The 13,092-nt window shown below is 41.8% G+C and overlaps 1 protein-coding gene across 10 annotated transcripts in view; it reads right to left on the bottom strand.

The window, feature by feature from the left end:
* Positions 1 to 13,092, bottom strand: part of G3BP1 (G3BP stress granule assembly factor 1) — an 89,357-nt gene that overhangs the window by 37,569 nt on the left and 38,696 nt on the right. For 2 of the 10 annotated variants that reach the window (XM_060008485.1, XM_060008480.1), the window contains 2 exons: positions 6,190 to 6,306; positions 5,714 to 5,919 (listed from right to left, as the gene is read on the bottom strand). The exons of 2 other annotated variants lie outside the window; for them this stretch is intronic. In XM_060008485.1, coding sequence (XP_059864468.1) covers positions 6,209 to 6,306 — 98 coding nt within the window. In that variant the 3' untranslated portion in view covers positions 5,714 to 5,919; positions 6,190 to 6,208. Of the gene's footprint in view, positions 1 to 5,713; positions 5,920 to 6,189; positions 6,307 to 6,648; positions 6,838 to 9,153; positions 9,263 to 10,299; positions 10,667 to 13,092 lie in introns of those variants that run through there. 6 more of the 10 variants (XR_009518931.1, XM_060008484.1, XR_009518930.1 and 3 more) reach the window with 6 other exon arrangements.

Raw genomic sequence — 13,092 nt, forward strand, 5'->3', positions numbered from 1 at the left:
TCTGGGAGAGGGCAGAGTGGGAAGAGCACAGGAATCTGAGGGCCGAAAAGGAGGGGACGGGAGGGAGGGGGCGCACACACAACCGTCTCCTTCTCTGCAATGTGTGCAATCCCAAATGCGGCGATGCATGACTCTTAGAATGTGGCACTATCTATTTAACCTCGGGTGGCTGGTGGGAGCGGGGAGGGAGGGGCTTTTCTAATACAGGAACTGAGGGGCCAGGGAGGAAGGGGAGGGTTCAGGGTGGGTCGGGGGGAGTGGGAGAAAACAGCTTTCAAAAATTTGAGTCCGTGGGCTGTGCAGTTTTCCTGTTTGGAAGGAGCGTGCAGTCTGCCCCAGAGCAGAAGGGAAGCAATATAATATAGGATATATATTCATGCTTAATATTAATCCAAAACCACAAGAACAAAAGATTTGTTTCTTAACCTATCAGCCTAGTAACTGCTTAAATTTTTAAAGTCACAGAAGTGATGGACAATTTTTCCCAGAATGGAAACAGTCACAAATAAGCTTGCTCTGGTGTGTGTCCCACATCACACCCCTCCAAACGCCATGCCTATCTTCAAACTGGCCCAGGCGGACTCATGCCAAAAAGCCATTCTGCCTCTGCTTCAAGAGGGTCGTGCGGCCCAGGCATGGGTAGTGGAAATGGGGAAAAGTGGAGAGAAGAGAAGGGTGTGACTAAAGAGATGGGACATTTCCGAGGCCCGAAGATTGAGAATCCATCCTCACGTCTCCAGGCTGAGGACCTCTCTCTGAGCTGCCCCTCTCTGAGCCCTCACGCTTCTGTGCTTCACCACCCACCCCACTTACCTTCCACCACCACCCAGAAATGGCCGCTGTGGTTTTTCTCATCATATTGCTAATATGCAATCTTTTTTATGGTTAAAAAAAAAAAGGTAATAATCTCAAGAAATAATATGCAGATAGACTGAGTATAAACAGATGCACTTTTTTCAGATGTCTATTTTTGGGGAGAGTCTCTGGAATTGCAAGTGGGTGTATGTTTGGGAAGGTGGGGTCCATAGGATGAAACGGATGTGTTATATCGTGGTTCCACAGAGTGAAGTTTTGCGAGGTGAAAGGGCAGCAGTGAGGCTGCTGCCACTTAGATGTGTGTATACGGGTGGAAAGAGAGTAATGTTTATAAAGTCTGTTCATTATATTCTGACATTTCATATACCACAAAGAATGGGGGAAGCTTGGGGGGGAAGACCCCATTATATTTTTATAAGTCTCTTTTTTGTTTTCCTTTTTGGTGCTTTGTTTGGCTTTAACATTTAAGAACGTTAGACAAACGTTTCTCTCTCCTTCTAACTCTGAAGTGCCAGAACTATCCAGATAGCTAGGGATATCGTGGGATAGTTCTGGGGAAAAAGGAGAGAGCCTGCGAAGTGAACTGCGGGGTGTGTGGGGGAGCCCGCTCAAGGACACAGATGTTCACAGATGAATGAGAGGGGAGCTCTGTCCAGCAGCCTCTGGCCCACCCTCTGTCAACACCACTGCACCTGAAACGACTGCACTATGGCTTGTGGCATCCTCCCTGCTATGGCCCGTGACCAGAATACTGGGGTTACATTTCTTTCTTTACACTTTAGTGGAACAAAGTGGTAGGTAGCTGGTGAGACACAGCTGACAGTCAGTCGTCCTGAGGCTTGGGGTTCACTTGTGCCTTTAGAGTATCCCCAACTTAGGGCAGGACAGAGATGAGACGCTGGGAACCTAGCTCCTCCCTAAAGCACCTTCCCCAGGGGAAGTTTCTCCCATTCCCTATGCCCATAACTAATGCCCACAGAATCCCAAGGAAGCAGGTTAAGACAAGATCCAGGGGTGACTGAGGTAAAGAAAATGCACTATGCAGCCGAAGAAGGATTTGGCTTTGTGGCTTTAACGAAAAAGCTGTTTACATCCAAGTTCCAAGGTTAACCAATCATTGCCTTCCCTTCTCTTGGCCTGTGTAGACCAGAAAACTCAACTGTATTCTAGCCGTGGAGGATGTGGGAGGGAACCCGGAATCCTTTTTTCTAAGAAGCATTGAGGAATGGGAGCCAAGTGAGTAGGAGTCTCTCATGTAAGACCATCCTTTTCCCCACCACTAACATGTGTCTGAAGGAGGAAAAGTTAAATAGAGGGACTTGAACAAATACTACCAGTTCAAGACTAAAGTATCAGCCTTTGAACTTCTATTAGCACCTTTCATGACCACTATATTCACTTTATTTAAGGGAGAGGGGAAAAAACCCTCAATTCTCAAGTGGTGCATGGGTCTCTGGAAAGGCTAACATCCCCTTTCACTAGCACTTTTTTCAATTTAGGGGGCAAATCATTTTTTAATTTAAAAAAATTAAAAAACCCATTCTCTCTACTTTACTCATTATTAGACTAAATTCAGAATGTCTGAAGTCTAGGTGAATCAGGCAACAAATGCACTAGGCCACTATCAGGAACTAAAGACAGTACCAATTGTTCTAAAACATTTTTCCTCCATTCAAACTGCAAAATCACACCGTACTCCTTGTATGAGGTGTCTGGAATCTCCTCAAGACAGAGAAATCACTGGGCCATTTGCCCAACCTCTGCTGGATCCTTGAACTTCTGCCACAATAGTCAACCTCTGTGCCCACTGGGTGCTGCCAGGTCTAACTGATAGTACCCAACAGACAACAGAATCATCTCTCTGAGACACAGAGGGGATCTTCTCTCAGACTATTCCAAACACAGCATCTCTCATAGAAAGTAAATGTGAGCGGATGCATGACAGCAGTGAAAAGAAGAATGTGAATTTTAGTCCTGCCACTAATATGCTGGGTCGTGACCTCGGGTAAACCACTAAGCTCTGGTTTCTCTAAATACATAATGGGGAGAGTGGTACAGGTGATTTCCACCTCCCTCCTGGCACCGACTGCTCTATGTGCTTGAACTGGTCTATAGGAAGTTCACACAACAGAAAGTTTAAGGTCACTTTGATTTCTGAACTCTCCGGGTGGCTATGAATATACATATGCACACGTATATGGACACACACAATTCTTGTTGCCTTTCTTTGGACAATTTGCAGATTTGTTTTTCCTTTTGCTCCACTTTATCTAAGGTGAACAAATGTGGGGAAAGAACACCAATTATTATAATGCCAAAAATCCCATCAGGAATGAGGAATGGAGCATATGCTCAAGGAGAACACGTTATCATTAATGTGTAATGTAGTAAGGATTTAGCAACTAGTTACATGGATTTCATCATTACAGAAAATCAAACTAGGTAATTTAAGCCCAGTATCTTTTTAGTTGGCTTTAACAAAAAGGGCAATACTTCCTTAATTTCCTCTTCAGTTTGTGCACAGAGGACATCATGCCTTGGGACTACAGATGCCAAGGGCTACAGTACAGAGAAAACTAATTTAGGTATAATGAGTGGTTTACTGGTTTTCAAACCCTTATGTATATAGACCAGTATTTATTTCTGCATGAAGGAAGAACTGGATACTGGCAGAGACGAATGGGTGATTTCACCCACCTCCCAAACTCCTAGGAGCCAAATTTAGGAGAAAGTGATTAAGCAGATAATAATACCAATAACTTCTTATCTATTAGTTTACAACATGTCTCATTTTTCAAGAGCAGCAAAATAAATGGCTCAGCTCTGCCATCCTCTGGCCCTTTCAAATATTCAAGAGTCCATTCTTGACTAACGCTACAGGGAGTGACCAAGGACAGGCATGAAGAGAACAAAAAATGTGTGTGTGTATATGTGAGAAAGATACCTTGAACTTAACTCTATTTTTAGTTTGTCTACAAAGACTGAAGGTCATTTGATCCGAATTATTTCTTCTTCTAAGCTGTCAATAAATAAGAAATGTACCCCTCTAAGAAGTTCACCAATATTTTTCATAGGCTACTTTTTTCATACTGGGGAGAAAATACCTATGATGGGAGATGGTTCCTTTCTTTGAAAGTATGTGCTTTTATGAACGTCATTAAAAAGAGATGAGATGGTGTTTTGTGAGGCTCGATATTGATTGCAGAGTAGATTGGTGCCCCAGCTAAGCTGGTACCATCGCTGATAACAGTCTTGTGAAAATTAGATTCCTTAGTTAATTGCAATACACCAAAATTGAAGGAAGTTATCATGTCTGCAGTAAGTGCCTCCTTAGGAGAAGAAGCTGGCAAGCAGCAGGTACAATCTGCATCAGCTTTAGGACTGGGGTGGAGATATGGATGTGCAGATATTCCCTAGTCTGGCTGGAAGCCCAGCCCAGGGACGATGAATACCACTCTGGAAGCTATCAGATTTATTCAACGAGCACCTTCTGCACATTCAGAAGGCTGCCCTCTACCCTAACTCTGAAGAGGCAGGCAAGATGAGGTTTCCTCTGTGAGCTATGGTTCTCAGGTTGACCAAAAGGTTTGCACTCTGAGGGGCTGGTAAGGTCTGCTGAGAAACAGACCAAACAGGGAACAGACCAAAAATTCTCTAGCAGGGAAAAGCTAAAATATAATTTAGCTGTTTTTTCTTCCACTAAGTCCCTTCTCTCAGAAACCAACTCCTGAAATTTAAATGAAGAACCCTCCTATTTTCCTGCAGCTCTAGGAAGCCAGAAACAGGAGCTTATCCTGACCAAGGAAGGAGTAAAAGACACGCTGTGTTTTGATTGAGCTGGGCTGCTCTTAACTACTTGTAGCACCGTGAGGCAAAGCATATGTTGCAAAGGCTTTGGTCTCAGAGTATCCTGAAATCCCAATGGATAGGAAGAACCTCCGTGGATAGGCTGAAATTCCTGTCGTAATGAGGAACTTTTAAAAAAATCCCTAAACACTGCCCTCCCCACCCCAGCCCAATGATTAAGAGAATGAAAGCAATGACTTCTTTCTGACTGTCCCAGTTAAAGATCTCAGAATGTCAAGGAGAACAAGGGCAACGTGCCAGCACCTCTCCCAGGCCTGAGTAACCTAGAATCTTGAGGGCCCAGACTAGATGATGACTCCACCAAGTTATTATCCTGTTGTTTCCTTAAGGATTTCTCAGGCTGTAAACAGCAATGGCAGTAGATAAGTTTGCTCATACGTGGGTGCTATTTCATGCCGTTTTGATGGAGCTGTGTGGTTATTTAAAGCAATAATTAAGGTGCTTTATCATTCTTTGGAACAGCAAAGTGAGTTCCAAGGTAGCAATTATTGCCCAATAATTTTTAGGATCATTAAGGCTTCTTCAGCTAGCGTCCAGACCACTCCTTCTCCCTCTTCGCTCTCCACCCCACCGCTGCCTCCTCTCACTGCCTCCATCAGCATCCCTGTTTCATCAAGCTGTGCATCTTGTTTTGTGAAACCCAGCTCTGCCAGATATGCTGATGTATTTCTGAGGGGGTGGAGAATGGGATGCTGGCATGGGGACTAGAATGGACTAGTAGCTCCTGTCTCATTTAAGGCTGTGATTTCTATTCTTCCTCTTGCATTTTGAAATTTCAATGTTCTGGAAAATTTCCACTGGAACACTGGGTCGAAAAGTCAGACTATAGAGAATGGCAAGCCAAAAATATACCCCTCAGAGAGCCCAGTGATGAAAATTATATTCTATGTAAGGCCATTAACCAGCTGTAGACCAACACCAGCTAATTAACCAACTAGCTAATAATGGGGATGAAAGACATTCGCTGGCGACATACAGATTCCAAGCAAGATTGGGTCTTCCATTCCCACAATTGCCCTGCTTCCCAATTCCCCGCATTGCCTTGTTTTAGGCCTGCCTTTCTTCAGATTCAACTGTTTTCTTATGCAACTTCAAAACCCAGTGTTCTATTTAAACACACCTGCCTCCTGAAGTAGACAGAGGTCAATGGGAAGTGGGTCCTCGTTCTGGCGCTACCTCAGGCTCATCATGGAAACATGGGTAAGCTACTCCACCTTCCTTGGCCCAATCACCCCCCTGTAAAAAGAGGGAGTTGAAGGAGATTTATCACAGCCAAATTCTGGATACTTTGATGGGTTGAAGAAAAGAGCATACTGTGTGTTGTAAAAGGTTTCACTGTTTCCGCATTTCAGTGTCAGGCTTGGAACCCCATCCCAGGCCTGCCCAGAAGGCAGGTAGGGAGAAATTAAGAAAGAAGAGGGTCTTGGTCCTCAAGGAGATTACAATCTTACTTTTCCGGCAGTGAAAGTCTAGTTATTTCACAGTACTGATAAACTAGCTTCTCACCTGAGAATCCCATCCAACATCAGGACAACATTCCACTCTGTATTTTAGCATATATGTCCTGTGAAGACTGTACCCCATTTCCTATGGCAGTTGTCTGAATTCTCTCTGCCAGAGACTCTGGAAGGATCAAAGAGAAACGCATCAGAGCAGAACTTATGAAATATCCCTGGGGAAATAACTGCAATGACTCCAAGTCCCCTCCCAGCCTGTCCCCCACACACCGTTTAATCATAACAAGAAAATTCCAGCAAGACTTAGGAATATTTTCTTCTGTCTCTATTACTCTAGTTGCAGTTACAGGCAGAAAAAAAATGGGACTGCTCCAGACCACTGGGGAGGTTCATCGAAATTCGTACCACTAACTAGGTTATACTAAGAAAGATAAAAAATATTATAGCAAGTATGGCTGGAGTTGAGCCAGCCCTTTCCAATCGCCCCCCACCCCCAAACAAACCTCACCCTCACAGCGATGTTCCTGAAATTGCTTCCACACGCCTGTAGCTCCAACAAACACTCCTTATAATCAGAAAACACTGCTCCTGTCTTTCCCAACAGGGATGTGTTTATGGTTTATAGCAATAGAATCTCTTCAAAATATTTATAGGGTGACATTATGACAAATGATCTTCACTCTCCCTTCATCTGGCCCTGAAATTAATGAGAATATTGCAGATTGAACTTTTTTCGGGTTCCAAAGTTAAAAATAAATTAATAGATTTCGCATAAGATAATAAAATAGAAACCATAATGTTTCCATTAGGAAACCGTTTCCTACCCCTGCTCCCCGTCACCATATAGCCACTTCCTTCTTTGCCCCTGAAAGATTCAACCCAGGGATATTTAAAAAGACCTCTAGAATGGATAGATGTGTGATAAAACAAATACAGTGAAATGGTAGTTGTATAGTCTGGGTAGTTAATATAGAGAGTCACTGTAAAATTCTTTCCTATTTTCCCCTCAGTTTTCCTATCTGTAAAACAGAAGTACTGAATTAGTTGAGCCTGACGAGTTTTCCCAGCTGTAAAGTTTTTGTTGTTTTTTTTAAAGGCCACTTCTCCAGTTGCCTTATAGTTGCAGAAAAAACATAAAGACATCCCCAGACTCTAAGGTGATCCCACTCTCCCTTTTCTCCTCTCAGCTTTCCTCTCTAAACCCACTTGTGATTTTCCTGGTGCACTGGAAAAGCCACGAGCTTCAAGTTAGAAGGCTGAAACGCAAGTAGGCAAGTGATCTTGAGCAAAACCATCACCTCTCCAGCCCTCAGTTTCTTTATATATTTGGGGATAATGTTCACATCACAGACCCACTGTCTCGATAAAATGACATAATGAATGCTAACTCCACCCCCTTGATGTAAACCATAGAGCATTTCCATTATTTCAATCTCTCTGAAGCTCCTTATCACTTCTTCCTGTTTGCCAGAAGAGGTCACCAGAAATCTTTCTTTCAGAATTGAGGCTGGCTCCCAAAGGGCTAAATCCACCCGCCCTGCAGAGCAGCTGATTCAGTGACACTGCATGACTAGCCCCAAGGATTCTCACTGGCGAATTACACCACACTTGCCTCAGAGCCTGAACACACACTGAGACCTAAATTCTAGAACCGATTCCACTTACCAAGCACCTGCATCCCTTTTTCCCATGGATACCATGAGTACCAGCTAAATAGAAGCACCATATTAAGCTCTGTGAATAGTGGTCACTCATACGTAGACCATTAAGAGAATATGAGCAAACCTTGAATATCGCAATAATATTGTTGAGCACCTACTGTATGTCAGTCTCTTTAAATTATATAACTTATAAATTATATAATTCCCACAATGGCCCTAATCCTATTTCTCCTTTTATAGATCAGGAAACGGCAGCTCAGAAAGCTTATGTTACTAGCCCAAGTCACAGCCTTGCGGAAGTTTCACATCACTGGAACAGGCATGACATGTTGACCTCATCTGTTTTTGATTTCAACAAAGTACTTCACTCTCTGTGACCTTAGTCACCTGCCTGTAAAAAGCTCTTATCTTCCCAAATTGTTGAGTATAAAATCAAGTAATTGATGTGGTAGTTTACATTAAAATAATTTAGTTTAGTTTACATTAAAAAGCAGTATATTGAAGAGACATTAGTTTAACTCAAATGTATCTTCTGATAAAGCACATGGTTCTTTTTGCCTAGGTACATTCCAATACACATAAATTTAACCTCCTGTAACCTGTTATGTGCCAAGGCATACTATCTTGTACTAGACTGGAAATCAAACATCTTCTAGATCAAGAACCAACCAAGACAATCCTTGGCCTTCCTCTTCTCAGAACTTGGTAATGAACAATGAATATAAATCAGTCCACCTTAAAAGGTTGAGAGCCTACTAATCCAGTTTTTGGTACATGAAGGATTTGGAATTGATATGGGGGCATTTTCTGGCTAAAGGAATTGTGGAAGAGAGCAAAATGAGTAAACAACAGGGCAGAATGGGAATAAATGGCATTTGGAGGACCACGAGAACACCTTGTCTGTAGTCTTGCATGAGAGGTCACTGTGTCCTGGAATGGCTTGGATTTGGCTGGACTCCTGGGTAAGGACTAGAACTTTTCTGAAAGTCTTTCCTAAGTCTAGAATCCCTCTAAAACAGTCACTCAACTAAGAACCTACTACAAACAATACAAGGCATAGGAACCAAAGATAAGCACCATCCCTAACTACAGAACTTATATTTAGTGAAGTGAGATGTGATATGGATATGAATAACTAATTCAAGAGAAGATCTGGTAACAGATGAGGCAGAGAAAGAATTCAGGACAGGTCTCTTGGAGGATGGGACATCTGAGCTCAGACTCTAAACAAAAAACTATTTTCCACAGCAGTTTACTTTTTAGATTTATGTTAACTGTAGTCTCACCCACCTTTGAAAGTGTTAAACACAAGGTAACCACTTCCCCCAAGCAGCTGCGGAGGTAAAGACGGAGCAACTGTTTATATGAGGTACCACTGAAACAAGAGTATTACAAGTGGCAGCCTGACCAATGTTCCAATAAAGGAGGGCCTTCTAACAGCTCTTGACTCCTATCCAGGCTCTGGAAATTAAGTGGGAAAATAAAATCATAGGTAAATATGTGGACGTAACTCTCCCCCACACACTCAAAAAATATATATTAGTAAGCTACTGCTTGTCTCCAAGTCCTTTTGTTCCTGACTTAACAATCGCCTAGGTAACTTGATGTGTATAATCTAGCCAGACCAGTTCATGGGGGTAGGCTTCTTCTTACTACATTGCCGAAGTCCCTTTTGGCCTCATCCATGACACTTCAGCTGCATCAAGTTTGGCGTCTGGCCTAACAGAACCATCAGCTACCAGCAGTGACACCAGAAAGGTCTTGGCGACCGCTCTGAGGACCAGGGCCGCTCCTTCTGTGCAGCTCTGGATGCTGGTGAGCAAAGTGGCGCTCTGAATGGACCCTGTTTAGTGACCACAAGTCAGGTTCAGCGGGTCTCCTGGCAACTGTTAAGTACTTGCCTTTGGATGATTTTTCAAAATGTCTCAGCCTAGAGAAAGCAGCTTAACCCTTCAAGGTTTTAGCTGAAAGCTCAAGGAGGAGGTTTCAAAAGAAAGTGTCATAGCCAGGGCTAGAATGTACATATTCTGTGCAGGTTTTCTATCAGCTTTGTGTTTTTAACCTCCCTGCACCTGCCTGTCTCCACCTACCTGCTCTTTATTAAATCTACTGTGGCAAGACAGTGTACAATGAAAGCAGGGCATCAGAATAAAGCAGACCTTCTTTTCCTACATCACAGGAGGGGCTAATAGAAGTACCAAAATACTTGGTACTTACTAATAAGTAAGCAGCTTGGTACTTACTAAGAAGTACCAAAATACTTGGTACTTACCAATACTTGGTAATACTTCCTAATGTGAAATGCAGGAAATACGTGACAAAGGAGGGTACCACGGACCATGCAGAAAATAAAACATGATATGTTTCACGGCTTAAGAGCCATTTGAGCAGTAGCAAGATTGAAAAACATGGGAGATTTTGACGGATGGTATGAGTATTCCAGCAGAAGGAACATGAGTAAAAAATATGGAGGTAAATAACAAGAGGCACAATATAAGGCACAGAGACTATCCATTCGGCTGAAGTCTAATGAACGGTAGGCATGTTTGGAAAGACAGACTTGGAATGCATCAGGACAACCTTAAATGTAGAATAAAGGGTCAGGACTCTATTGAGTATGTCAGTTCTCAAAGACAGACCAATAGGATACTCCCTCATGGTTTGCAAAGCAGTTCATTCAATCCCCTCTCTCCATGAACTGATACTTCCAGCCTAATTCAAATTTACCTGTACTTTGTTGCAGGGAACTTGCCTTTCCCTTCATCTCAGCAGCAGATATAGTTAATACCCACTAGAAAGTCACATCTTCTAGGACATCATCAATTCAAGCCAAGTATTATGCATTTAGTTTGTGGTAGGTAGGCACTAGAAAGGGGACAATAAAGGTACAGTAGAGTCATGGTTCTACATTCAGCTCACTATTCTACAGTGATTCTGAAAAAAGTTACTTCTAGAGTTTCTTCTTTTGGCAAATCTCAAACCAAGGCAATTCTTAGTACAATGTAGCTATTTGCAATGAAGAGATTGTGATCCTAGTACTATTACATTTTGTTGATCTGAAATATTAAACAGAGATGACCTAGAAGAAAAGAATAATCTAGCATGTCCTTTTTATTTTCAGCTGTAACTAAAATGATTCTCCCAACCCAAAGAGCATCTATTCAAAGGACGAAATCATGACTATAAAGTAAAAAGGGTATGGAGCGTGAAAAAGTCACATATGAATAGAAAAAAAAAAAACAGACAAAACGTAACTGGTTTTAATAAGTCACTGCTTGTGGAAGTATGTAAAAAGAATAATTTCTTTCAGAATGATTTGCCTTTCTTTAGAAAGAATATTTTTGGGAAAGAGAAGGTTAGTATTACCTATCCTAGTAATAGATGAAAGATTGCCCCACATCTTTTTTAGAAGTGGTGCTTATATATCAAATAATCAATTTGCTAAACTGTTTTTTCCATGTTAGATATATACTTCTACCACATTTAAAGGTGTACCACGCTCAACATGCCATTTAGCCAGAATAGTATGCAAGAGACAAAAAAATTGGACATTCCCACAATGCATTTCAGAGCATTTAAAATTCAGACTATTTCACATTTTAATGGTTCAACCTTCCAATATGTGATCCATTATAATATTTTCAGCATAAACAACAGTTAAAATGAGATGAGTGAATTAAATCCCAAAGGGGTGTGTCTTGCTACTTAGTATACTGGACACAGATTAAATACCTACCCAATGTGATTCTTGCGCATATTAAACAAAAGTACAACTTTCTCAAAAAAAAAAAATTTTTTTAAAGCAAGTTAAATAGCCAAGTTCTACTTTCAAGACAAACATACCAAGGACCTCAGCAGCCTCCAAATAAGTTTGAAAAACGACACAATACACATCTTCCCTGCTGTAATTAGACTTGAGGTGTACAACATGAACTACAAAGTGTCCAAGACAAAACTCTTAATGCTTTTAAGCCTCTCAGCAAAGTTGCCAAAGGGGATCCACATGTCTCATTGTCTGGATCAGTCCAAAAGTGCTGTATCTAGAACCCATGCAAATTACTGCAATGTAAATAACTAGTGTCAGTTTGGGTGAAACGCAGTTGGAAAGGATACTGACTGCTCACTTTCTAAGTGTTCAAAACATACTAAAGTGCTCCCAAATCACACATTATTTGGTCCTCTCCCAGAACAAGCCATTTCCAGAGACCTCATTCTCAAACTTGACTGACCCAGGGAACCCACGGGAGGAGACAAATTACCTTGCAGCCACAGTTGTTGTGAATACCCTGGGCCCTACTTGGAAACTGGCCCATAAAGAATTGGGGACGAACATGACTACTTGATATCCAATTCACAGCTAAGACAACACTAATGAAAAAGCAGTGTTAGACTGATCTAAAACACTCCAAAACGAGTGGTAACATCATCAAATAAAGGCTCAAAGTCAGTCACTGTATTTTATTTACATAATTTATCTTAATTTTTTTTTGTTTTTGGACAATTCATCCACTAAAATGGGCCAGTCTCTAGAGTTGCCCCCCAACCTTGCCAAAGCAAATGACTTCTGCATAACTGGAGGTCATCTCCAAAGGACTTGCCCATGTTCTCCCTATTTCACCCATTTGATATTTGCACAAAAAATATGCCCTTTGTCTTAAAAGTTGCCTGACTTGATGTTTAGGCAGAAGAGCAAATCCCATGTTACGATATTTCTGCAAGTGATTTTACATTTCCTTTTTTCCAAAAAGGTAGCTGCCAACTTAAATGTGTGACACAGTGGGGATAGAAGTTGATTATTAACTTTCAACAACTCCAGGGGTCGTTACCTGAAACCTCACACTCCGGTTCATTACACTTTAACTATTCAAAAAGTTACCTTAACCCCAAAGAACAGAAAGGCACTGTTTAGTTCTTCAGGTCACAATGCCATCATTGGCTACACAGTCTGTTACAGCTAAGACAAATGCGAATTACAATACTTTGGCGAGATGTAAAAACTATGCTGGGCTGGGCAGTGTTAGTTAAGCTACGAAGTGCTTGATCACCCATGATGGAAGAGGTTCAAGATGATTCATACTTCCCTGTAAGAGACTACGAAAGTCACAAGCCCACAGAGCAGTAACTGACAGTTGGCCAAAGTAGAAGACATTTCTAAGTAACCTGGGGACATCTTAAACAATTAACTGGCCTGGAAATTTGGGTGAGGATTAGTCACAAAGCTCCTCATCCTCTCCTGGAAGAAAATGTGACAGTATGCCTTTTCTATGGAAATTTCTTTGTATATGTGTATA

Source organism: Delphinus delphis, chromosome 3, assembly GCF_949987515.2.
Source record: "Delphinus delphis chromosome 3, mDelDel1.2, whole genome shotgun sequence".
NCBI lineage: Eukaryota > Metazoa > Chordata > Mammalia > Artiodactyla > Delphinidae > Delphinus > Delphinus delphis.